Source organism: Bos indicus, chromosome 15 (assembly GCF_029378745.1).
Source record: "Bos indicus isolate NIAB-ARS_2022 breed Sahiwal x Tharparkar chromosome 15, NIAB-ARS_B.indTharparkar_mat_pri_1.0, whole genome shotgun sequence".
Lineage (NCBI taxonomy): Eukaryota > Metazoa > Chordata > Mammalia > Artiodactyla > Bovidae > Bos > Bos indicus.
This window is the reverse complement of record NC_091774.1, coordinates 61720814-61748342: the sequence shown is the minus strand read 5'-3', so window position 1 is coordinate 61748342 and position 27529 is coordinate 61720814. Positions and strand designations below refer to the sequence as shown.

Here is a 27529-nt window from a genome sequence, read left to right as displayed (position 1 = left end):
ATCTGGGAGCCATTATAAGTTCTTCTGACTTGTCATCTCAGTCTTGTTTGTTTCTTGTAATGTAGAGAGCTTTATTCAATGTGAGTGTTAGGCCAGAAACATTTTTGGTTTCCTCATATATTTTCATTTTGGTTTCCTCATGTATTTTCAAAGTCTAGAATTTAGGAGTGCTGAGGAAAGTGGGCATAGAGGTTGGAGATTTTGAAATTATTTGTTACCTTTATATAAGTAGGTTTTCTTTTACCCAGGGGTGCTTTGGGGTGCTCTCCTTCACAAAGAACTACCACTGTACTTTGGGCTTTTTTTTCCCCCCTGGGCTTTTAGCAGAAATAAATAGGCGATCCCTGATAAAAATGGGGCATGAGGAAAGTGGTATTTGGTGTAAGTCACAACCTGATGGCCGTATTGGTTGTCTCTCTTCCCCATACTTCCCACTGATGAAGAATGAAGTGTTTGAGGCAGAGGCCAACTCCTAGTAGGTGGAGGCAGATTCTCAAGAAAACAAAATATTCTGGAATTAACTTTGCATTTTGATCTGATATTTGAGTTTTCAAGAGGAACACATTCTATAATGATTAAAAAAAAAAGAAGTTGCAGTTGTGTGATAATTTTGAGGGACATTAATTTTTTTATTGGTTGGGGTGCAAGCTAGCAAGGAACCTTGTTTGGCCAGAGCAGTGCTTATTTGTATTTATTTTTTTAACTTTTAAAGTATTTATTTTTGGCTGCGTCGGATCTCAGTTGTGGCACAAGGGATCTCTGTTGTAGCGTGTGGGCTTCTCAGGAATTGCCGCGCACAGCTTCGGAGTGCGTGGGCTCTGTAGTTGGGGCTTTAGGGCTTACTTGTTCCACAGCATGTGGGATCTTAGTTCCTGGACCAGGGATCGATTCCATATCCCTTGCATTGGAAGGCAGATTTTTAACCACTGGACCACCAGGGAAGTCCTTATATAGGTTTATTTTAAAATACTGATGCCCAGGTGCCCTAGTCTTCACCACTCTCTGTAACTTCTAACCAATTCAGCTCACATTTGTGTTTGACTTCTCTGGTCCCTGTAGATGTTTTGGTTTATTACTTTAAATTTCTGTTCTCCTGTCAGAGTCTCCTCTTATTTCTCATGATATAGCCTACACGTTTTTAAATCCTGGGATGCTGCATGACAATGGGCCAGCGGAGTTTCTTTCCCCTTCTCAAGTCTGTGACCTTCCTTTCCTTGGGTAGGCTCCCAAATTCTTCAGGGAGCTGGTAGATAAGAAATTACGCCCACGGCTACAGTAGCATTTGGGAAATGCCTGAATCGAGCCAGTGTATTGTCGTGGTGTGAAGCTGACATGGCTTCATGTCCCCTGGAGGAGAAATCCATGACGTAGGCAGAGTCATGTAGAATGGAGAGTTCTATTTCATGAACAAACATAAGGATCATAGCTGCCCAGATCTAGAGAAAAGATCACGGTGGATGGAGGAGTGGGATGGAGAGGACTCATGTAAGAGGAAGGTCTTGAGCCAAACCCCATGAAGCAGTTAAAAGTTTGGTCTCACCTGATAGAACACTAGCAGGGGAACCGAAGAGCTTTTCTGTCGCACTTTTGAACCAGCTTGACCTGTGAACTTTGCTTAGAAAGTGACAGCAACTCTCTGGTACTCAATTTCTTCATTAGTAAAATGGGGTTGGATATATCTATGATTTTTCTTTTTAATGTTTTTAAGCCAGGGATGTTGTTGTTAAGTTGCTAAGTCACATCTGACTGTTTGGTGACCCTGTAGACTGTAGCCTGCCAGACTCCTTGTCCATAGGACTCTCCAGGCAACTGGAGAATACTGGAATGAGTTGCCATTTCCTTTTCTGGGGGATCTTCCCGGCCCAGGGATTGAACCCACATCTCTTAGGTCTCCTGCTTGGCAGGATAATTCTTTACCACTGAGCTACCTGGGAAGCCAAGCCAGAGATAACTTCCTTCAAATCAAATCTTTTACTGAATCATAAAGTAAAGGAAAGTAGCACTGCATGGCGGACACCACAGCAGTCCCCTTCCTCCTGCCCTTGTCTGTTCCTCAAGTTGCCCTGCTCCGCCCGGAGGAGGCCTACAGGGCACAACTTTCACATTACTCAGGCTGCTCTGAGGATGCTTCTAGGCTCTTGTGCTGTGATTCATGGGAGCCACTTTCAGTGACACATTAAATATCCAGAGTTTGGGAAGGAAGGGAGGCTGACCTTGACACAATCTACTGTATGTCTGCTTTAAAGTTGTTACAGCTTTGCCAGACATATGTATAGCTGAAGATCTTAGTTTTTCTCTTCCTCTCCATACGCTCATAGAAGAGTACCCTATCTGATTCAGTGAAAGATGTTAGGCATTATTTTGTTCTTTTTAGGGCTGAGTAATATTCCATTGTATATATGAACCATATCTTCTGTATCCATTCCTTTGTCAATGGACATTCATTTTTTGTGTGTTTTCTCATTTTTTAAAATTGATTTTTATTGGAGTATAGTTGCTTTACAATGTTATATTAGTTTCTACTGTAGAGCAAAATGAATAAATATATATATATATATATCGCTTCTTTTTTTTTTTGGATTTTCTTCCCATTTAGGTCACCACAAAGTATTGAGTAGAGTTCACAGTAGGCACTCATCAGTTATCTGTTTTATATCAATAGTGTGTATATGTCAGTCCCAGTCTCCCAGTTCTCCACCCCCTTCCCTCTTGGTGTCCGTATGTTTAATCTCTATGTCTGTGTGTCTCTTTCTGCTTTACAAATAGATCATATGTACCCCTTTTCTAGATTCCACATGTATGTGTTAAGATTCACAGATGTTGAAAACAAACTTGTGGTTACCAAAGGGGAAACATTGTGGGAGGGATAAATTAGGACATTGGGATTAACATACCCACACTGCTACATATAAAATAGGTAACCTACAAGGACCTACTGCATTGCACAGGGAACTCTACTCACTATTCTGTAATAACCTATATGTGTAAAGAATCTGAAAAAGAATGAATATATGTGTAACACTGAATCACTTTGCTATAGACCTGAAACTAACACAAAATTGTAAATCGACTATACTCCAATAAAATTTTTATTAAAAACTCTATTAAAGATATTCCAAATGAGTAGTCACTCTTGACAGAAATAGAATCTAAGCTGTTACCTCTCACAGGTTGTACTATTCATTTGTTAAGAGGGACTGATCCTGGCCCATTTTGGGGCAGTCAGTAAATGTTAGAAGAGATGGGTAACTGGATCATTGAAGGAGAAAATAAGTGATGTGTTAAGGGCACACATTTTCAGGGTTAGAAACATCTTGACAGAGGCAGCTAGGTTCGCAGTGTGTACAAGTTGAAAGTCTCCTGTGTCCACCTACCATCACCTCCAGATCCAGACATCTTAATGACCTGAGTGATACTTTTGTTAACTTGAAGGACACATTGTACCATGTCCATTTCAGCCTTTGGAAAGTCAGAGTTTTCCTTTTCATCCTCAGCTGCTTATATTTGAAGATAGTGACATTGTGCATTGTGACCAGAGGGTGATCCAATTTGTGGACAAACTAGTATTTTCTTGATTGGCAACTAAGCAATCAAGAAAATATGGCAATCATTATAATAATTATTTGAGCACAGCTGACTGAGTGACTTCACTTTCACTTTCCACTTTCATGCATTGGAGAAGGAAATGGCAACCCACTCCAGTGTTCTTGCCTGGAGAATCCCATGGATGGAGAAGCCTGGTAGGCTGCAATCCATGGGGTCGCACAGAGTCGGACACGACTGAAGCGACTTGGCAGCAGCAGCAATACCTGTTTAGTGGAGAAGGCAATGGCACCCCACTCGAGTACTCTTGCCTGGAAAATTCCATGGATGGAGCAGCCTGGTGGGTTGCAGTTCATGGGGTCGCTAAGAGTCGGACACGACTGAGCGACTTCACTTTGACTTTTCACTTTCATGCATTAAAGAAGGAAATGGCAACCCACTCCAGTATTCTTGCCTAGAGAATCCCAGAGATGGAGGACCCTGGTGGGTTGCCATCTATGGGGTTGCACAGAGTCGGACATGGCTGAAGTGACTTAGCAGCAGCAGCAGCAATACCTGTTTAAAGACAATGAAGTGTTAGAAACTGTGCACATCTTTACATGCAGTAGATTATGTAATGTGCATCAAACCTTAAGGGTAGTGTGATTATTATCCACCCCCCCCCATTTATATTTGAATAAACTGCAGTTTAAAAACAGTGTGTTGGAGATATTTGGCTAGACTGGATTGGAGATGCTTCTTCATTTCACTTCTGAAATTCTGGAAAGAGGATTCCAGAAGCTTGCCTCTGGTAGGCCAATTTCAGCTCACAGATGTATTAGAGTTGGCCCCCAACTGTGTGTGTTTGTTTTTAATTGAGCTTTCAATTCAGGAGGGCTTAAACTTGGAGGACAATCTGATACTGGCTTAAACCTTCTCATGACTCAAGATAACAAGCCCATTCCTGGAATTCTTTTTAGGAAGCTGCTGGTGAGTCTTGAAGGGATTCAGTCATTCCTTCACTTGTTGAACGGATGCTGATTATGTGCCTGCCATTTGGAGAGTATTGAATTGTGTGTGTGCTCAGTCGCTCAGTCATGTCCAACTCTTTGCAACCCCATGGACTGTACCCCGCTGGGCTCCTTTGTCCGTGAGATTTTTCAGGCAAGAATACTGGAGTGGGTTGCCATTTCCTCCTCCAGGGGATCTTCCTGACTCAGGAATCGATGTCTCCTGCATCTTCTGCATTGGCAGGCAGATTCTTTACCACTGAGTCACCTGGGAAGGCCAAGGTATTGAACTAGTTTGGGTCAAACAGGGAACCACAAGCCACAATCCATGCCTTCAAGGACCGTCTAGGAGGAGATAAGTCACATGCAAAGGGAAAAACTAAACAAATGGAATAAAATAATAATTAATGTGCACTGATTATTTACTCCATACCATGCATGTGCTTTAGAAGCTCTGTCTCATTTTATCTTGAATACAACCTGTGAGGTGGGTGCAATTATTGTCTTTGTTTTTCTAAGACACTTTAGAGGACATAGAGCTCTGTCCAAGGTCATACAGTTAATAGGTGGTGAAGCCTGCAAAGCCCCTACTCTTACCCATGCTGCCGCCCCAGTTTAATTTGTAATAAGACTTAAAAATTTAATCATAAAAAGTAGAAATGTGACACATGCAGTAAAAAAATACTAAATAATACTCATAGAAGTAAGGATAAAGAGCGGAAGTGTAGCAAGTCAGCTGAGAATGAGATGAGAGGCACAGGGAACTGAGAAAGAAGAGAGGAAGGGACACCCTGGAGAGGGAGGAGGAGAAGGCAGAGTCCAGCAGCACTAATCTAGGGGAAAGATACTTTATCGGACAGAGATGTTACTGCCGTGTGATCTTTGGAGATGAGGATGGAGGAAAAACCTCGGCTTTGCTTTTTAGGAGGTAATTATTGACATCTAGTACTCTTGCCTGGAAAATCCATGGACGGAGGAGCCTGGTGGGTTGCAGTCCATGGGGTCGCTAAGAGTCAGACACGACTGAGCAACTTCACTTTCACTTTTCACTTTCATGCATTGGAGAAGGAAATGGCCACCCACTCCGGTGTTCTTGCCTGGAGAATCCCAGGGACGGGGAAGCTTGGTGGGCTGCCGTCTCTGGGGTCGCACAGAGTCGGACACGACTGAAGCGACTTAACAGCAGCATTGACATTCAGGGAAGCTTTTGGTTGAGTATAGAAACAAAGGGAGGTTGTGATGGGTAAATTACTGTTTTTTTAAGTTTTATTCTTTTATTTATTTTTGGCTGCTCTGGGCCGCTGAGTGCAGACTTTCTCCAGTTGCGGTGAGCGGTGGCTTCTCTTCGTTGCGGTGCACGGGCTTTAGTTGCAGGGGCTTCAGTAGTTTGGCACGTGGGCTTTGTTGCTCCTCAGCTTGTGGGATATTCCCAGACCAGGGGTCAAACCCATGTCTCCTGCATTGGCAGGTGGATTCTTAACCTGTGGGCCAGCAAGGAAGTCCAACATTGGGTAAATTCTGAATAGCCATTTATGCCTTAAGTTGCTGATTCTAATAGTAGGTTAGCCCATGAGGGTACACAAGCATGATAAGTAGGCCAGGAGTGAGAAGTAACAGAGAGTGAGGAGGTCTGCAATAGACTGGAGGTCAGAATTGCCTGATTTTTGATCTTCCAAAAGAAGCCAGAAACCCCGAATTTTTAGTGTGATACCTCCAGATTTCTAAATGTTAGTTCAACTAAGAAAATAAAACAATTGAGGACCAACTGTAATTCTCAGCTGAATTTGGCCTACCAGCTGCGAACTTCTGGAATCCTCTTTCCAGAAGTTTAGAAATAAAATGAAGACATTTCTCAAAGAATAAATAATTCCAGGGATGATTTAGGATTGCATTTGAGATGTGTGTGTGTGGGTTGTGTGTGTGAAGAGCTTGTTTTTATCTTCTTGGGGTAAGTAAACATAAACTTACTAAAGCGGGAGAAATATAATAAAGACATCCAAAATAGTATAGAGAGATGTCTGAAAAATTAAAGGGCCAGTGACAAGAAAAGCATTGAGGCCAATTATTAAAAAGATGAGAAGTTGTAAAGGAGCAATTGGGAAATAAAGAGAGCCTATCTTGGGGCTGCTGCTGCTGCTGCTGCTAAGTCACTTCAGTTGTGTCCGACTCTGTGCAACCCCATAGACGGCAGCCCACCAGGCTCCCCTGTCCCTGGGATTCTCCAGGCAAGAACACTGGAGTGGGTTGCCGTTGCCTTCTCCAATGCATGAAAGTGAAAAGTGAAAGTGAAGTTGCTCAGTTGTGTCTGACTCTTAGCGACCCCATGGACTGCAGCCTACCAGGCTCCTCCGTCCATGGGATTTTCCAGGCAAGAGTACTGGAGTGGGGTGCCATGGTCCTCTGCATCTTGGGGCTAGAGGATGTGTATTGTAAGCTAAGTGGGGAATCAAATGGAGCCTGGAACCTGGAAAAGTTTTGTGAGGGCTGCTTAAGGAGTAGACAGTGGCAAGAGTGTAGGATAATTAGAATTGTGGAGTAGCAGTAAAGACCCAGCTTACTTCAGCTATCCTTTAGTTTTTTAAGTCAGCATCTATTTATATCATCTAGTGAGGTAATACAGATACAGTAGGAGATACAGTTTGCTTTTCTTTTTTTTTTTTTTCATTTCATATATGATATTTTACATGTTTCAATGCCATTCTCCCAAATCTTCCCACCCTCTCCCTCTCCCACAGAGTCCATAAGACTGTTCTATACATCAGTGTCTCTTTTGCTGTCTTGTACACAGGGTTATTGTTACCATCTTTCTAAATTCCATACATATGCGTTAGTATACTGTATTGGTGTTTCTCTTTCTGGCTTACTTCACTCTGTATAATAGGCTCCAGTTTCATCCACCTCATTAGAACTGATTCAAATGTATTCTTTTTAATGGCTGAGTAATACTCCATTGTGTAAATGTACCATAGCTTTCTTATCCATTCATCTGCTGATGGACATCTAGGTTGCTTCCATGTCCTAGCTATTATAAACAGTGCTGCGATGAACATTGGGGTACACGGGAGATACAGTTTTGAATAAGACTGAATTGCTGCCTCCAAGAACTTGTCTTACGTATTATCTGTAGCTCTAAACTGAACTGATAGATGGACTAGTTTCCCAAATTTCATTCATTCACTTGGTAGTCATCGCTTTGCCAAATCTTTGAATTTTCTATATGATTATTTGCTCAGTAGTTTTCTTTAAACCATCTCCTGTTTTATATACAAAAATAGAAAAATGAACATGGAAAAGATAGTAGAAAAACGAAGCCATATGTCATTACTTGCATTGGCATATTTTTTCAAACGTGCACTTTTAGAACATACAGAGCTACTTTACATTCTGTCAGAAATTCATCTCTATTTCACCTAAAATCATCTCGTATCTTACCAGTAAAACATATACCATGTCTTGGGAAGATAGAACTGGTTAGTTGGTAGAATCCTTTAGGTCATTCAAAGCAAGGCTTTTTCCACATTAGAATATCTGCATATGGCCTTGGATTTTTATTCAGGCAGGTCAACTTCGATGACCTGATCTGAATAAAATGGATAAAGGCAGGCACCTCTTTGTCTGACAATTTTAAAATAGTGCTATTTGAATACCAAGAAGGTTGGAGCTTGACTGCAGAGCCTTCCAAATTAATCTAGCCTGGAAAAAAAAAATGAAAATGCCATCAAGTAACAGGAGATTTGTCAGCTGCCCTGCTTACACTTTTCATATAAAACATAAAGGTTGGCAGATTACAGATGAAAGGTCAGTTCAGCAAAAAAGAAAACATGTCAGACAATCTCATAACATAGGTAACAGAGGATGGAAGTTGGAAACTACTATTGGATTCTCAGAAAGAGATGAGTTTGTTGGCAGTGTGTAAATATCACGACGATTTCCGCGGCTGTTCATTTTGGTGGCTATTTCTTTATGCTGAGTCTCCAAAATGTGATTTAAAAGATACTGAAGAGGCCTGTCTTCCTGAGAAAGATTTACTTTGCAGCAGTTTTATTTTTTTTCTTTCACTGATCTGAAGGGGAGAAATGTACTTCCTTCGGGTCGCCTTGTTTCCCAGTCTCACCCATCCCATCCCCAAAGCAGTGCTCTAAAATGGAAAAAGCAAGAAGCCAAAGCCTCTTGCAAGAGCAGTGGTGCATAAAGAGAGAGTTTGCAGTGAGTCCATCATCATGAATCATTAAAGGAGAACTGGCAGCTAAAGCATGACTCGTACAAATAGAGTTGCTCAAAGATTCAATCAGGTAGGACCTGCCTTGGAGCAGATTACTGTCCAGGAAAACATATCAGACTGTTCCAGCCTTGGGAGGCAGGTGGGTCCGGGGAGGTAGTATTGGGCCAGTGGGGTCACAGAGCCATGATGTTGAAGTAGTGGGGCGTCTCAAAAATTTCTATTGTGTACAGTGCTGGGAATTTTCAGACTCCTGAATACATCTTTTATCTGTATTTTAAGTGTAGGGCATTGTGCAAAATATCATCATTTTATCCAGGTAACTTGCAACATACATCACAATCTTATTGCCTTATGCTACTGCTGCTGCTGCTAAGTCGCTTCAGTCGTGTCCGACTCTGCCATAGATGGCAGCCTACCAGACTCCCCTGTCCCTGTCCCTGGGATTCTCCAGGCAAGAACACTGGAGTGGGTTGCCATTTCCTTCTCCAATGCATGAAAGTGAAAAGTGAAAGTGAAGTCACTCAGTTGTGTTTGACTCTTCGCGACCCCATGGACTGTAGCCTACCAGGCTCCTCCATCCGTGGGATTTTCCAGGCAAGAGTACTGGAGTGGGTGCAAAATATCATCATTTTATCCAGGTAACTTGCAACATACATCACAATCTTACTGCCTTATATAAGCTCTGCATGTGTTTAAGAGAAGTTTCTTACTTTCTTTTTTTAATCTATTTGTTTGCTTATTGGCTGTGGTGGGTTTTCGTTGCTGTCCGTGGGCTTTCTCTAGTTGTAGTGAGTGGAATCTACTGTCCAGTTTGCAGTGGGTGGGCTTCTCATTGTGGTGACTTCCCTTACTGTGGCTCACAAGCTCTAGGGCGTTCGGACTTCAGTGGTTGTGGCACATGGGCTTAGTTGCCCGCTGCATGTGTAATCCTCACGGACCAAGGATCGAACCCAGGTCTCCTGCATTGGCAAGCAGATTCTTAACCACCGGGCCACCAGGAATGTCCTTGAGAGGCTTCCTATTTTTTTGGAGCTCTTCACCGCAACCTTTTGAATAACTGAGGCCGAAGGCATGTCACACAGTTCTGTGGGCCTGTAGTCAAGGATATTCATTGATACTTAGCCACCACATTTTCAGTTTTATCTTCCTGCAGTATTATTTTCTGCCTGTTTTCATCTCTCTCATAAGTCTCCCCATTAGTCCACATTCTGTGTATCCAATTTTAATACTGTTTACAATTTGCATTGGTGAAATCCAACTGGACCTATGACAAAAACTTGCCCTCCCCCCCGAATATAATTCTGTCTCAGACTGTAAGCTTCATTAATTGATTCATTGACTCTGGCTTGCTGGTAAGGACGAATTCTTACAACAAATATATCCAATTCCTGCTAGTGGTAACTTTCATTCTTCCTGGAATAGCAGGAAACATTAATTTTGCATTGGACCCGGGAGTCTCAGGAAGCTGGAATTATAGGCACCGTCTTCCCACCCTTTTCCTCCTGAAAATGAAAATGAAATAAAATAAAATGAGCAGCTGCCCAGTGGTGAGGCTTGAGGGATGCGTAATGACAAAGAAGAGAAAAGGGCATTAATTTCAGGGTGGGGACAGCTGCCGGGCACTATCTCCCTTTGGATTTTGGTTCTTATAGCATCACGATGAGTTATTAATATGTATGATCTGTACTTTATTCAAACATTATAAATCTATGCAGAAGTCTGGTGTTTGGGTTTTCCTTTATAGCTTTCATTCTTCTTCCCAGAATTATCTCATTTTGATCGGGAAACTTTTGCATAAAAAGCACACACGGCGAACTCACATTTCCATACCATAAATATTAAAAGGGGGTTAAGCTTTACAGTTTCTTCTCCCATCCCAATGGGAGGAAAGTTAGCCTTCTAATCAGGGGGTCATTATTAATCTTTTTATTCACAAGCCAAAAGGTAAACTTTAACTTGCCATACAAAATTGTACTGTGTGCTTCCTTTGATTTATGCAAATTGTGAATTATGTATGCCTTGTCCTTTGTACTAAAGTGATACTAAAAATCTAGCAGTGAAAGGGGTTGTTACAAACAGTTGGTCAACTTATTTTTTAAGGATTAAAACCAAATCTAGACCTTTTTTAAGGCTTATGACTAAAGTACTCTTTGCTGGATGATTCTAAAGTATGAATCACAGTATGGATTTATGACAGTGAATCTGCAGCAAACAGAAAAGGGAAATGGAACTAGAAAACTTAATGTCTCCTTAGTAGCTTTTAAGCTTCTGAGCGGCTTCCTGTCTCCCATTTATTGTCATTTTTGTTAGCATGAAGGAGTAGTCATAAATTTTGGTTCCCATGGAAATATAAAGGAATGTGTGATCTATTTCATTTGGGGATACTGTCTGATAATCACACAGTCATGTCGGTTGTACTTCGTGATGGGAAATGAACGTGCTAATTGGTGCTCTTTTTTTTTTTTCCGTATTTCAGGAAACCTGCCGTATGAATATAAAATAGTGATTGCTGGGAATCATGAACTGACATTTGATAAGGAATTCATGGCAGACCTTGTTAAACAGGACTACTACCGTTTCCCCTCTGTGTCGAAATTGAAACCAGAGGACTTTGACAACGTTCAGTCCCTCCTGACGAACAGTATTTACTTACAAGACTCGGAGGTAACAGTGAAGGGATTCAGGATATATGGTGCACCTTGGTAAGTGTTCCTTCCAACAGTCTTCCCCTCTTTTTTTTTTTGGCTCAATGCTGAGAAAGCATGGTGCCGGCTGAAGTGTCTTAACCCAAAAAAAATAAAGGTGAAATGAAACCTTTATGCTGTGTTTCCAACAGAACACGAATTTTGGCACTGCTGCGAATTGTTCGTTGTGATGCAGATTTCTTTAGGCAAGATCAGTGGGGGCAGAGCTTTGGTACAGTAGATATGCGTCTGTTTGTGTGACAGGGGCTGCACGTGTGTCAATGGGACACAGAACAATTTGGGGGAGGGTCACAGTGTTACCCTTCATGCAGACTGAGCCACTCTGAACATTCCATCAGCCTTAGGTGATTCATTTCCTCCTTATGTTTTACATTGGAAACACTCATGAAATACCTTGCTTAGAGTTTCTCAACTCTTGCTACACATGAGAATCACCTGATCAACTCTGAAGAAATACAGATTTTGAAGCCATAACCACCCCCCCAAGATGCTGATTCTCCTTCTTGAGGTGGAGCCCAGTGACCTATATATTTAAAGCTCCCCAGGCAAGACTGATTAGAGAAGGGAATGGCAACCCACTCCAGTATCCTTGCCTGGAGAATCCCAGGGACAGAGGAGCCTGGCGAGGTACAGTCTGTGAGGTCACAGAGTCAGACAGGACTGAGCGACTAATACATACATACATACATACATACATACACACACACACACACACACACAAGACACCCAGACAGTTTGCAAGTTACAGGTTAAGAGCTCAGTTATAGAATTCTTGGTACTGCAATTCTCAGCTCTAGAAAAGCTGAAGCTGGTGCATATTCTTTGGGACCAGATAAGGAAGCATGTTGATCTTGGCTTCGTCAACTGGCAGTTGTCTGGTTTTGAAGAGGTTAACTCATAGAGGATGAACCTCAGTTTCTGCATCTCTAAGACAGTGAAAATGATACCTACTTTAGAGGGTTATGGTGAGGATTAAATTGGCTGATGTTTGCAATGAATTGAGAAGAGTATCTGGCGGTTTGCTTAGAGCAGTATTAATAATTACCACTTTTCAGGCCTTACTCTGCTACTAAGTATTTATGTGAATTTAAGCAAGTCACTTAGGTTCTAGGGCCAGTTTTTGCATCTTTAAAATGGGAGTGTTAGATCAGAAAATCAGTAGTAGAGGAGTCTTGGATTTTTATTTATGTGCTTTCTTACTTTTTGAGAGCCCTATGTATATATAGAGCACAAAAACTGACCTTTACTTATGCAACCTGGAAGAGTATCCTGGTCATGCCCTAGGAATTGTGAATAAAGCTGGAAAAGGACAGAGTGAATTCAGATTGGCCACCTCACTCAACTTCCCAGGGCTTCCCAGGTGGTACAGTTGTAAAGAATCTGCCTGCCAATGCAGGAGATATAAGAGATGCAAGTTCTATCCCTGAGTGGGAAAGGTCCCCTGGAGTAGGAAATGGCACTCCACTCCAGTATTCTTGCCTGGAAAATTGCATGGACAGAGGGGCCTGGTGGGCTACAGTCCATGGGGTCACAAAGAGTCATACAGGACTGAGCATACACACACCCCTACTCAACAGTTTGGATTGTCCTCTGTAGAATAGAAAGTTGAGACATTTCCTGTAAGTTTTTTTTCTGGCTTTACTAGTTAGTATCCAGAAGGACTGATTGGTGGATACAGGAAGACTGTTAGTCGTTCAGTCATGTCCAACTCAGTTCGGATCTCGCTGAAGATTTTTTTTGTTAAAATTAATATTCCCAGAACTGCTGTAATCTGAACATTGATTTAGGAATGCTTACATCAGTGTTTCTGTACAGGGACAACAGATTTCCCATTTCCACTGCTTATTCAGCTTTTGGGCTTGAACTTTTCCCTGAATACCTCCTTGCCTCTGTTTTCTCATCTCTAAAGTGGGAAGTAGCAATTTTACTTTTCTCTCATGGATGTCGTAAGTGAGTTAATGCACCCACAGCATGCAGAAGGCTTTCTGATGTAAGAATAAGCACTTGATAGGTGCTAGCTGTTACTGGCCTAGTGGGGTTGGTCTTTCCAGTCTACTTTGTATCTTTGTCCACCTTTGTACAAAGACTGTTGCACTGGGAGTCAGATGCGGTGGGGTCTAGCCTTAGTTCAGTCTCTGGTGACTGCGTGACAAATCCATCAACTTCTCTGTAAAACAGGGACAATGAAGTCTGCCCCACTTTCTCTCTGATGCCACCCACTTCAGTAGTCACCCAAATTAGAATATTCAAAGAGCATGTATTTGTGGACATGCTTGATTAGTTTAATATTTTGTACAATTTTTAGCCTCTTTCATGATTAAGAATTTGATTGGAAGCAAATTTGGGGGGATTTGTACCAGAGCTGCTACTTTTATCCTGTCAGCAAAAAGGATTTTTCCATCCCTGGGATTCACAAGTAGGTAGATGCCTGCTTAGTAACCCATTAGATATTCCAACCCCCAAATAATGTGAATTTTTTTAACTTTTTATTTTATGTTAGAAGATAGCCAATTAGCAACTTTGTGATAGTTTTACCTAGACAGCAAAGGGATTCAACTATACATATTTCTCCCCCAAACTACTCTCCTGTCCAGTTTGGCACATGACATTGAGCAGAGTTCCATGTGCCATATACTAAGACCTTGTTGGTTATCCATTTTAAATATAGTGGTGTGTATATGTCCATCTCGAACTCCCTAACTGTCCCTTCCCCCCGGTAACCATAAGTTCATTCTCTACGTCTGTGAGTCTTCTTCTGTTTTGTAAGTTAGAACTGATGTAAGTTTGATTTCCATGCTTTCCCAATGACTTTTCCAGAGGAAATATTAAGTTCTGATTTGCTGATACTGTTACTGCTTTTAATTTAAAACAGAAATCAAAATGAGAACCTTGATACTAAGGATTTCCATCATGTCACAGATTTCTCAAAAGTAATTGCCATCTGACCAGGGAGAGAGCTATTAACCCATTTACAAAATGTGAATTGTGACTCAGTTTTGCTCTGAACAAGGTATATTTGCTCATATTCATTCCATGCTTATAACTTGTAGCACCGCTGAAAGCTTCCTAAAGACCAGAGAGAATTAACGCAGTGTCTCCTGACTTACAATTTAGGAGGAATTTGTATGTGGAAAATAGCTTAAAACAATCCTGAGCCCTCGTGGGTGTTTGCAATTGGAGTGCACTGTGGTGCTTATTACATCTGCAAGGAAGAGGGTTTGGCTGTGGTTTGATGGGTCTGGGAAAATCCAGTGACCTACACTGAAGAAGTAAATGGGGTGCCTTGTCCTGGAAGAAAGGTGTTTCCTTGGAAGGAAGGCAAGAGTTGACTAGTTCCTGAGAGGAGGTAGGAGGGTGGGCGGTGGGAACCTTGCTCAGGAGGCCTTCTGCCGGATTCTGTGGCTTCTGTATCCTCCCTCACCTCATCATTTTTCTAGGAGTCTTAAAGAAAGGACTCGGGTGTGATGTATTGTCACAGGACTAACAGTGCAGTTAAAGCTATTCTTAATTTCTTCTATTACCTTTTTCTCTCCCTCTCTGGGGGACAGAAGAAGAGGGTATTGTGTGGCCTGATGGTTAGATCTGACCAGGGCTCTGCTCTTGTTCAGCAAAGCTCATGGATTTCTTGTATTCCTCATGTTGTTCTTTGCCACCGAGATGGTTCCTAATCTCTTATGATCACTTTCAGCTCTTGTACGTCTTTTCCAAATGCTGATCAGAGGAGACAAAATTCTAATCTGTCAGGTATCGGCCACTGTGCTGTTGTCTGGCCAGGATGGAGGAGAGGTGGCATTTTGAAATCATTCTTGTATTTTTGGTTACTGGATCTGTAGCCAGCATTTTAGTGCTAGCAGATTTCAATAAATTCACTCATGGGACTTGGTATTTAAAAATTGACTAGCCTCTTCTTTATTTTTTTTAATTTCAGTTGTTCTTTTGCTACCAAGATGCTTATATATTTAAAAAAAAGAAAAAGAAAAAAATCTGGGTATAAACGGATCAGTAGCCAAGCTGCAAAGAGTAAAAAGTCTATCTTGCTCTGACCTGAGCATGGCAGTTGTATTGTTCGGCAGTGTACCTTGTTCCCCTCCTGAACAGAAATGCAGAGCTAGTCTCCTGTGGCTTTTAATGAAAATGAGTGGGGCTTTCCAATGTCCAGGAATTTGATCTCTATGCTGCCCAAGGGTCAGGAACAAAGAGCACACTTTTTCATGTTAGAGTAGACCCAGGTGTAATTTGTCAGATTTAGTAACTGTGGAGGAAGTGCCTTAACTTCTGCAGCCAGAAAATTAGATGGAGTCCCAGGCAGCATAATTTTAAAATGGTTGAAACAGCAAGAGAAAGCCCATCAAGCTGTGTTTTCAAAGGAAGTGTGAGCAGGATGTATTTTCTCCCTTCTTCTCTCCCCCTCATTTTGGATCATCAATATGTTGAGTTCGTCCATGCCTTTAAATGTAATTTTCTCAGTGTTTTTCAAAGTGGGAGTTAAGTGTTGATTCAACTCTCTGCCGCATTTATACATAATTGTGTTTGCACACAAACAGCTACAAGGTTGCTCACATTTCCTTGTTCTGATCAGCACCATGGTACTTTACCCAGTCAGAAGAGCTTCAGATGTTTTTGTTTCCAATTATAAGTTTTGTGATGCCTCATGTATTTTGCTGACAGTCTTCAAGTTCTGGCAGTAGCGAACAAATTAACAGCAGATATTGAGTGAGAGGATTAGAAAACCAATGGGCAACTCATATGATAGAATTCAGATACAGGGATGAGTGGAATGGGCTCATTTATTTTATTTTCATAGTCATACTTTGTAATTAACTCAGGCCAAAAAAAAAAAAAGAAAGAAAGAAACATCTCTACATTCAAGAGGAAAGTCCGTGGACGCTAAAGAACAGCAATGTAGGAACAATATTTTTTCTGTACCACCGTCTCGAGGATTCCAGCTTTTATTCAGGAGGGTTCAGGAAGGTCTTGGCACAGAAGAAGGTCTGTGTATGTGTGTTAAACAAATATGCACTCTGCTTCTACACGATTCTGTTTAAAGGCCCAGGCTAACATTTCATTTTTCTTGGCCCCAGGCCCATGGACTCTCCCATTCTGAAACCTATGGCGGGTCTGCCCAGCTCTAGAGTTTCAGGCTCTGTTTACATTTTCGCCTGCTTCAGAATGCAGCTGACTTGCTCTTAAAGCTGCACGGGATCAGATTCACTTCTGGTTTAACAACCGCCTTGTTTATTTGGAAAAGGAGAAAGCAACACCAGTTCCCTGGCTTCCTACCTCCCATCAGAGGCCACGTCAGTAAATACCATGGCAGAAGCTGGTGTATGTGGAGTTTGGGATGTTGGATCTAACTCGTGCCTCTCTGCCCGCTGGGTCCAAATCTTTAAAACCTGTCATGTGCTTTTATGGGTTGTATAAGCGAATGTGGAAGGAGATATATATGTGTTCTTGGGCAATCATTTATGCTTAGTATCGGCATTGGGCATGATTTAAATTTTTACCTGCAAATTCTGAGAGACCAACTCAATTAGCCAACAATGATAAACATATTTGGATGGTATATTTCACTTAGGGAACTTTCATATGTGTTCATTTGGGCTTCAAAACAATTCTAAATAGTTAAAATTTTAAAAAAGTTTAAAACGCAAAGGGTGTATATTAATAATTATTAACAATAGCCAGCTTTTGCAAGTGCTAGTATGTCATGACGGTGTTGCCTTCATTTGACAGAGGAGATCAAGACTGAGTTTTTGGCAGAGAAGGTGACGGGCCCAAAGTTAGTCTGGGAGAGACAGGGCTAGAATCAGGTCTTGCCTGGTGGCTTTGGCAGTAAAGAATCTGCCTGCAATACAGAGCGAACCCGGAGACTTGGGTTCGATCCCTGGGTCAAGAAGATCCCCTGGAGAAGGGAATGGCAACTCACTGTAGTGATCTTGCCTGGAGAATTCCATGGACAGAGGCGCCTGGTGGGCTACAGTGCACGGGCTGCAAAAAGTTAGACACGACTGAGTGACTAACACACACACATGCACACACACACGCACGCACACACAACACTAGAATCCAGTGTTACTTTGAGGAGCTCTCGAGGCTGAGGGAGAGTATCCTAGTAACCGCAGATGTCACGCTACTCCTTGACCTGAGGCAACTCAGGAAGTGGCCACGTGGAAGTCTTGACTGTTCCATCTGGTTGTAAAAAAGGACACACATAGATCCAGGCCAGTCCTTCCAGGAGCTCTCAGGCTTCAGTGGGGAGGTGTTTGAGGGGGGACAATGGGAATGTTGAGAGAACAGAAGAAAAGAATGATCCAGCCTCTTTTGCATGATATGCTGCAGAATCTAGGGTTTAAAAAATGGGAACCTATATGGCAGTCCATCCCAAAGGAAATCAGTCCTGAATATTCATTGGAAAGACTGATATTGAAGCTGAAACTCCAATATTTTGGCCACCTGATGCAAAGAACTGACTTTTAGAAAAGACCCTGAAGCTGGGAAGGATTGAAGGCGAGAGGAGAAGGGGACAACAGAGGATGAGATGGTTGGATGGCATCACTGACTCAATGGACATGAGTTTGAGTGAACTCTGGGAGTTGGTGATGGATAGGGAAGCCTGGCGTGCTGCAGTCCATGGTATCGCAAAGAGTCGGACACAACTGAGCAGCTGAACTGAACTGAATACCTCAGTGTGTCGTAAGACGTGGGCCAGTTCCTCTGGTCCTTCTGCTTCATGGGGACAACTTCCATCTCCTTTGCTGAGAAGCTACTGAGAAAGACAGCAGCCCTGGGCACATGCACCAAGAAGGAAGTGCTGGCCAAGTGTCCCCACTGAAGTTGGGGTCGCATGGACCCATGCACTGTGCTCCTGGCAGACTTGGACTTCCACATTGAGACCCCGGTGCTGGCTACTGGGCATTCTTTCATTTTCTCATGTCACACTGACAGGCTCCTTTTTAACCCAGAGTTGTTGGGGTGGATAGAAGGAGATGATACAGTGGCCGTAAGTGCCATGAAGGCAGGGGCCTCCATGCCTACCCTGGAGCCTGGCACACAGTGGATGCTCAGTCCGTTTCTGCTAAATGAATGAATGAGTGTGGCGGTGGTAGAGATGTGTATGTGGCTCGTGGACTGTAGGTCTACACTTACGAGACACTCAGTTGCAAAAGAAAATATTTCTAAGACAAGATCAAGCATTGCCATGAATCTGCAAGGACCGCTAGAGATGGTAGAACAAAGTGGAGCCAAAGAAAGGACTAACCTATGCCCATGAGCTCTTCATGGACACATCTAGATCCTTCCCGAATGTTCAAAAAGTAGAGTGCATAAAATCTTCCCAGGTGAGCATGGTCTCACGAAGGTGAGGGAGGGGAGTGGTGAGACAGACCTTGAAGGCAGTGAGAACTTTCGAAGACAGGCTCCAACAGTATTTTTAAACTCTCAGTTGTCAGTTCTTTACTTCATTTGCCTTATCGCCATGCTCTGGGTAGCTACAGAAGTTTCTTTTAGATTTGGAGACTATCTTTTTAAGCTATAGTAAAAGCAACCAGCATAAAGTGTGAGTTTGGCCAGAAGCTGAACCAAGTGGGCCTTCAGAATGTCCTTTGGACATTAGAAACCAGTTATTGAACATATGACATTTCTTGATGGTTGCATTCTCAATGGCTGAATTCTTAGAGTTGAATTAAAGCCGTATAGATTCTGTACCATTTATTTTCAAGCTATGTTACAAACATGTATTCCTTATTTAATCCTTTGAGTTGTAAGTGTAACATGAATTTCTCCAGATATTACCAGACACTGAGCCCACTGGGGTCCCTTGGACAGTTGCGACACATGTTTGCCTGGTTCCATGCTCTGCCTTCCTGCACTTCCTGCATACCTTTCTCCTGTACTTCAGGTGTGCCCATGAGTAAGTCCAAGTAACTGTGCGGGTTCCTTTAGCCCTCCTGAGGATGAGAGTGAATGGGCTTTGGAGTCCAGCTAGGAAGCTGCCCCTTCTACCCAGTTCTTCCTTTTTGCCAGGTACAGGGGCCTCCCAGGTGGCACTATGGGTAAGGAACCCACCTGCCAATGCAGGTTAGACATAAGGGACTCGGGTTCGATCTCTGGGTCAGGAAGATCCCGTGGAGGAGGGCATGGCAACCTACTCCAATGTTCTTGCCTAGAGAATCCCATGGACAGAGGAGCCTGGCGGGCTATAGCCCATGGGGTCATGAAGAATCCGACGTGACTTAATGACTGAGCATTGCTCAGGTGGTCCATTTGCCCTTTCTAATGCATCTGCCCCATTGCCAGAGTTGTTTCACAACGGAATCATGGTAATCAAAGCCATGCTGTGTTCTGGGAGAGGCCCTCTGCCTTTTGCATAACTTCTGCGTATCCCATTTCACAGATGAAACTGGCTCAGAGATGAAGCGACTAACTTAAGGAGGGAACTGAGATCTACATGATAAAGTTAGGCTGTGTCTGTAAGAAGGCCGTACAGGCATGTCGTGTGGCCTCCCGAGGAGTCACCTGTACACCTGTGGGAGCTTGTTGGGGATAGGCAAAAAGATGCTGTGTTCAGGGACATCCCTCTGACAGTGAAGGGTTTGTTGAACCTGGGCTGAGTTCCTCTTGTTGATCCCCTCTTCCCTTAAACCATTAGTTCTTCAGGTTAGCAAACTGCCAGCTGGACCTCCCCATCAGAGAGATACACCCTGAAAGGTCTGATTCCCAAATTGGACACAGCTTAAACAGCTGCAGCTGTGTTCTACCTACTGACGGGAGAAGCGGGGAGTGTGTAGAGACTGCGGCCTTTAGAAGCAGCTGTCTGCAGCAAGCTTGTGTCTCGGTTTTATCACTGTAGAACTCACCTCATTAAGCCAATCGTTTCATCTCTGAGCCACAGTGTCATCTGTAAAATGGGTATGCAGAGAACCGTAACTACTGTTTCTTGAGCATCACTCACGTATAGGTATTTTACATAAAATAGTTTTTAAGCCTCAACTGTCATCCTGTAAAGGAAGTAATATTACCCACCATTTGGGAGTTGATAAAAATTGAAGTTTTATGATGAAAATAGAAAAGCTAAATACTACAGAAAGATACTCACTTCCTTAACAGCAAAACTGGAAGTCTAACCCCAAAGCCTTTATTTTTTTCACTACTCCATGTATGTTTCATGGCATTAAAATTCGATTATGTATGTTACGCTCCTGGCAGTCAGTAAATCCACAATAATTACGATTTTCTTCCCTGGGAGGTAGTATCGATAGTGTGTAGTTTTGTGATGGCTACTTTTATTTATTTGTCAGCTTTCTTTTCTATTATGATATACCAGAGTAGAAGGGAAGAAGCAAAAATGGACAGAAATGAAGTGAATAGGAAATTTAGTCTAGGAAAATAGTCACCCTGTATGTGTATGTGTGTGAGGCAGGGGAGAGAATTTTTAAAAGCAAACATTGTACAGTATTTTTTGCACAACAAGTTACTAATGATCTGGATAAGTATAAACCATTTAGGAAAGGAACCCCATATATTGGCAGCATGTGGTCAAAGGATGTGGAAGAGTAAATAGATGTCTGTTAAATGAAGACGTATGGGGTGTTTTAAGGTCACTTACATGGAGCGTCATCTTAAATGTATGAGTAACGTTGGGTACTGCGTTTTCACCCAGAAAAAATAAAGGTGATCTTGGATGGGAACTATAAATTGAACGTGGAATGTTCCGTGAGGGTTCCTGAAACAGGAAGTTAGTGGCACACTTTGAAAGCCTCTGGGTTAGCAGAATGTGTCTGCATTCCATAAAGAGCAGAAAAAATGAGTTGCAAACCTGCTTTAATTCAGGAGGAGATACAGGAAGACTGTTTCTCATGAATATTAGAAAAGATCCGCTTGGTTAAAGTGTAAATATAATTACTGTGACTAAAGTGTCTAAGTATGAAGTTTGCAACAAAAAAATGAAAAATAAATGAAGAGAAGCACCTGGTTTATAAAAGCCTAATGTTTGGCATGGTGGATTTTGGATGGATCTCTATTTTTTTTTAAGTGGTGCTAAAATTTCATAGAACCTACAGTAAATCGGCATTGAAGACTAAGTAAAACCAATGCTAAGTGTGTAAAGGGGGAAAAAATCAGAGCTGACAGACTGATTTTCCATTTTCTCCCCTAATTTGTTATCAGTTTCTTTTACATATGATGTACAAAATAATGGCACATAAAAAGAAATGCCTCTGATGCCTGTCTGGCTTCATAAACGGAGATGACTATTTCTCTCACTACATTCCAAGCTGCTGAATGTATTGAAATGATGGGACAAATCAGTCCTAACTCTGAATCCAGTAAGGAGTGCTGACTTTCAATGCCAAACAAGGCTTTATAAGCAATGGGAAGTAGCTTGGAGCACCATGATTCCAGAAACAGGGTTATCAAAGACAGAAACTAGGGGGGAAAAGCTTTTATTGTCTTAATGCTTTAAAAGTCCAGCCCCTCCAGCTTGGATGGCAGGAGACTTTGGGAGAGAATGGATACATGTATGTGTATGGCTGAGTTGAAACTGTCACATTATTAATCAGCTATACTCTGATATAAAGGACTTCCCAGGTGGCTCATTGGTAAATAATCTGCCTGCAATGCAGGAGACATGTGTTCAATCCCTGGGTCGGGAGGATCCCCTGGAGAAGGAAATAACAACCCACTCCAGTATTCTTGCCTGGAGAATCCCATGAACAGAGGAGCCTGACAGTCCATAGGGTCACAAAGAGTTGGACATGACTGAAGTGACTGAACACTCATTCATGCCAGAAGAAAATAAAAGGTTTTTGTAAAAAAAAATCAGTTGACCAAAAAATAAAATAAAAATGGCCAGCTTCTTAAATCACTAGTTGTAATTGGGGCCTCTATTCTGAATCAAGGATCAGTAGAAGAAAACTGTCTTGCTTTGATCTTTTCAAAACAAAATAAAAGATGCTGCATTAAAACCTAATCAGAATTGTTGGAGGTAAAACTATTAATAGTTGGAAATAAGCTGTTGGGCTATTATCAGCCAATCCCTACTTTTCTTTTTTCTTTTTGGGTGTTATGACTTAAGGAGAAAATTTGTGGAAAGGATATCTGTTAAAGAAATTCAATCTGTTAGTTTTGTTTTTGCATTATTTAAATAAATTAATACATAGGAAGCTCTTGAGATTGAGGATTTTAAGCTGTGCTTATGATGCCTTTGTTACTAAACATTTTTTAATGCTTACCGTTTTTCAGAGTGAAACGGCCAAGACTTGTTTTTTTTTTACCTCAATTCTGTCTATCTCTTGAAAAAATGTCATAATTCTGTAAGAAGTACTTACCTGTAGGTCCAACAGAATGAATAAGAAAGACAGGAGACCTAAGTGTGTATGTATAATGCTGGCCCTGACCTTTGTGCTTTTAAATAGCTTTTCCTGGAGGCAAATTCTGTGTGGTTTGCTGGCTTATAAAGCAGCTTCGGAGGCAGGCCCAGGAGAGGTGAGGGAATTTTCAGAGTATTGACTGTCTGCCTGCATTCAAACACACCATGTGTGCAGTTCAGTACTACTTGTAAAGGGAAAACCTAATATTAAGGAGGGTATTGGTTTTTAAGGTTATTTGCTCTAGAAATTACCTCTGTAGAGTTTGAACTATGTTCTGAAAAGTCTGAAAGGAACAGGATCATTTCTTTGGAAATTTTGGAAGTTTGTCTAGCTTGTAAACTCATAAGCCTTCCCTAAAGTCAGTTCTGAGGTTTTGTAACTGTTGATATTTATGATTTTCATTATAAGCGTGTTTTTACTTTGTGGATTGTCCCAATAAACAAAATCATTGGATTATTAATAGAATAAAATACGAATATGCCAGAGAAAATTCATTTTCTTTGTCCATTGATTCAAGTACTCTTCTTGTGAATGAGACCAAAAAACTGGTTTTTCTGGATTTCTACAAGTAAGAACAGAACCAAAAGAAAAAGTAAAAGGAAAATACTGCAGAATATCAAGGTTAGAAATCATACAAAAAACAGACATCTCAATTCCTAAAGATTATGTTTCTCAAGCTGTGTAAACTGTCTTCAGTTAACCAGACACGCACATGGATGAAAGCTTTGAAATTCCAGTAAAAAAATTCACCCACTCACCTGGTTTTTCTCATTCAAGAATTAGCATCAGACATCAAGAGGTTCATGGTATGTGTTTCTTCTTAAATTTAGCAGTAAGCTTTTCAAAAGCCACATGCCTGCCAAAAACACACAGAGGTGTATCAATAGCATCTTGAAAATGTATATACAGAAAAGGAAGATTGAAAGGAAATAACCACAAGTATAACATTGGTTTTCTCTTATGAATTTTTCTTCTTTCATTCTACTTGCCTGAGACTTTATATGTTCTTAGAGTGGGTAGGTTTTATTTTTACAGTCAGGAGAAAAGGCCACATTCTCTAGTTGTAAAATGTATGCCGGGGTAATTTGGACATTGACTCTCTTATTTTTTCTAACTTCATGCCGCCGGTGTGTATCAAGTTCTTGCGTGATTGTGGGCCTGCACGTATGCACGCACTCCCAGGGTGACCTGTGTGACAGGCCATTGGCAAAGATGGGGAGGTGGGTGTGTCTGTGCTCATCAACAAGGGCTGTGTGTGCCTGGCTGAAGTGTGGAAGGATTCCCTGAAAGCATCAGAGCTGTACCTCATTTGGCTGAAAATTCTTCCTTCCTCTTTCAGCTCAGACTAGCCCAAAGAAGGTGGAGCCCAAACGCCTCATTTGGGGCTGGGGTGACTGATGGAACCCTGCTCTCTTCGGTGCTGCATTTTGATTCATTCCCGAGTGGCATCTGGGTGTGTGGGTCTGGCTGTACAGGATGCGACTTCAGTCAAGGAAAGCCTGGTGCCTACCTTTGCTTATTTGTATTCCAGTGCTGTACCCTCCCCTCCTCTCCTGTGTCTTTGTTCTATTAATCTGCAAAACAGGGCTCGACTTGTGATTAGTCCTTGGAGCTTGTTTCTATTAATCAGCCTGCAAAACAGGTCGACTTGGACGCTTTTGTTCCAGGGCTTAATGTGTTCTCCTTGTCATGCTGTGGTTCAGGCTGTGCGGTTTGCCTTAAACGGGACCAGGCGGTGAAATTTGGTTTTTGTATACCGATAGCATTTGTCAAGAGAGAAAACACTTTTGGAAAAGACAACAGGAAAATGCTAATGTAGAATTATTGAGGTGTGTTTTAGGAAGCAGAAAAGTTTATGGAAAATATAACTTGAGTCACCCGGGTGTGTTGTAGAATGCACTGCAGAGTGCAGTAGACCGGAAGAGAAAATAAAGCATTATTTATGTTACATAGCTGAGAAGTTTGGTATCCAGCAAAGGCTGCCTCTGGACAATCATTTTATGTGTATTTGAAATGTAATTTTATTTTGATACTTAAGTGGAAATAGTATCATTTTAGCTACAATTTTGAATAATTATAAAAAGACCCAATACAATTGTGTGAGTTCCTATGCTTTTTTTCTTTCCATCTTCCTTTGACTGAAGGACCTTGCCACAGATTAAAATTCCTCTACCTGTTAGGTAGGGGGAAACTCTGTGTCTCAATTTTGTTATCTTCATTATCAAGGGACAAGCATTGACCTGACTGTGTGAGATCGAGTAGCGGTGAGCTGAGTGATGATTATAAATTGCTTCGTAAAATGGTCATTATCACCATTTAAAAAATTCTGCTAACTCTAGGGTGCGAAGGCTAGGATTGCAGAAAAGAATTTTAATGTGTAACTTTTCCCAGTGATAGCAACACTGTGGAACAAACACTGTTTTCTATGGGAAGTCATCTTTTACATCTCTAAAAATTTCTTGTGAAATAACACACCCCCCCCCTGCAAATAATAATAAAGAAATCTGTTGAAGTATATGCAAGAAGCAAAACTGTCAGAGTCCCAAATTAAATTTGTCATCAGTGATAAATTTAGTGCTGTAAGATACTTTAATAAGTGCTTCAGCTTGATTTATTGGTTTTGTTAGTTAACAAGAGTATATTACGTCTTGTACAGAACTTAGCAGAAGCAATTTCTGACTAGAGCTTCCTTGATTAAAAAAAAATGATGTCTCATTTTAGTCGCTGTGGTAATTATTTTAGTGCCAAATTGGAAGGTAAGCACATGCAGTTCTGTCATTAATACAAAAAAAAAGAAAAAGAAAAATGTCAAAATGCAAAAGGGAAAACATTTGAGCGGTTCCAGTTCTCTATTTTGTGCATACTTTATTTCCTCCGTGTGTATACAGGGTGTCTAGGCTGTTTCCCTGGTTGGGACTAAGTTGCAGCCTCTACATATAGAGCCACTAATGAGTGTCAGGATTCAGCTGCTAATTTGAAAGGCCTTGTGGCTCTTTCACCCCAGATACTAGCAGCTTCATTAGACTCTGCTTTGTCCAGCCTGACCTTTGCTGGCCTCTAGATCACAGCTAAATACCAGCGCTGCACCAACACCCTCCCATTGAAGCAGTCCAGACGTGATTCCTTTGGTGCCTATCTTATCAGAATCTGCTACTGACATACACTTGGGGCCTCATGCTGCATAATTACGATTACCTTCCCCTGAAGAGGCCCTATATCCTCACACCCATGAGAGTGTTCACTTGATTGGAGCTTTGAATTTTAGAGCAATTAGCATATTTCTCTGTCCTTTTTTTTTTTTTTTAATGGACTCTTTATAGGCATAACTTTTAAAATGTGTCTTTATGTGAAAAGCAACAAAAAGGGTGTTTTTTTCCCCCTTGAATTGGGTAAGGAAAATACATACTATTTATTATTAATGGCATCAAATAAGAAAAAAAGAAAAGAAAATCTAATGGTATTTTTTTTTCTTCAGAGGTTTGTCCTTGGGAGTACACTCTTCGTCAAATCAAACCAGTTAGCAAGCAGGTAGAGAAGAGCTTTCTGTTTGTTGTGAACTTTTAAATATACTGAGATGTAAAACATTGATATGATTTGTCAAGCTTTAGGTTGTTGGGAAGGAGAGCCTTTATTTCTCAGCGTCATTTGTTTGTAGATTCTCCGTCCGCTGTTCCCAATTCCCAGAGAAATTATTCTGTGTAAGTTTAAAATTTACCCTATATTTGCTACAAAGCAGTAGTCAGGTGGAGTAGTCCTTTGGCATGGACTGTGATTATCAACCAGGAAGATAAATCCTTCTAAACTTCTGTCTCATCAGAACCAGTCTTCCAAGCCAGGTCTCCTCCCGTGATCTTATTTTGAAGTGGTTTGAATTCTCCTTCCTTTTTTAAGAAGAGTCATAAAACTAGAGATGGGCAGGAGCTCTCTGATTGCATCACTTTTTCCACCCCTTTGGCCAATGGCTCCCCTCCCTCCAGCATATTCCCTGGTGTTCCATTCAGCCTCGGTTAAGATACTAAGACCAGAGAGGCTTCTTATTCAGGCCCCCTGGGAAAGTGTCCCACGGCCCTTGACATGTGGATATGCTTTCAGGCACGTGAGCTGAAGTTTTCTCTTGTTTTAAACATGTTCTTACCTTCAGTCACTCTTATTTCTTGACCCACAGGAACTTTTCCTGTCTCAGTCAAACAGCCTGTATGTATTGTGAACAGAGACACAATCCACACGTCTGGTTTTGTGTTTTTATCCTCCTCATTCAAAATGACAGCATTATTTAGGGAGTTTTCTCTTTATTAACCATTTGTTTGGAAAAAAAAAAAAAGGTAAGTGTTGTGACTCTTTGCAACCCCATGGACTGTAGCGGACCAGGCTCCTCTGTTCATGGGATTCTCCAGGCGAGAATACTGGAGTGGGTTGCTGATTCTTCCTCCAGGGGATCTTCCTGACCCAGGGATCGAACCTGCGTCTCTTGAGTCACCTGTATTGGCAGGAAGATTCTTTACCACTTGAGCCACCTGGGAAGCCCATAGGATCTCGACGAAGACTCTGTAAAGGTTTGTTTCTAGAAGGACAGAGTTAAATGTATCAAAGTCCTTGGTTCATGACATACTGGTATCATGAGTTTCTGCATATCCCTTATTAGTATTATGTTATTTATCCATTTATGAATAATTCAGTGAACATCCATTGACCCACACCACACAG

At 41.6% G+C, this 27529-nt stretch overlaps 1 protein-coding gene across 8 annotated transcripts in view; it reads left to right on the top strand.

Moving 5' to 3' along the window:
- MPPED2 (metallophosphoesterase domain containing 2) overlaps positions 1-27529 on the top strand; it is a 211395-nt gene that overhangs the window by 97561 nt on the left and 86305 nt on the right. For all 8 annotated transcript variants that reach the window (XM_019975562.2, XM_019975561.2, XM_019975555.2 and 5 more), the window contains exon 4: positions 11231-11456. In XM_019975562.2, coding sequence (XP_019831121.1) covers positions 11231-11456 — 226 coding nt within the window. The remainder of the gene's footprint in view (positions 1-11230; positions 11457-27529) is intronic.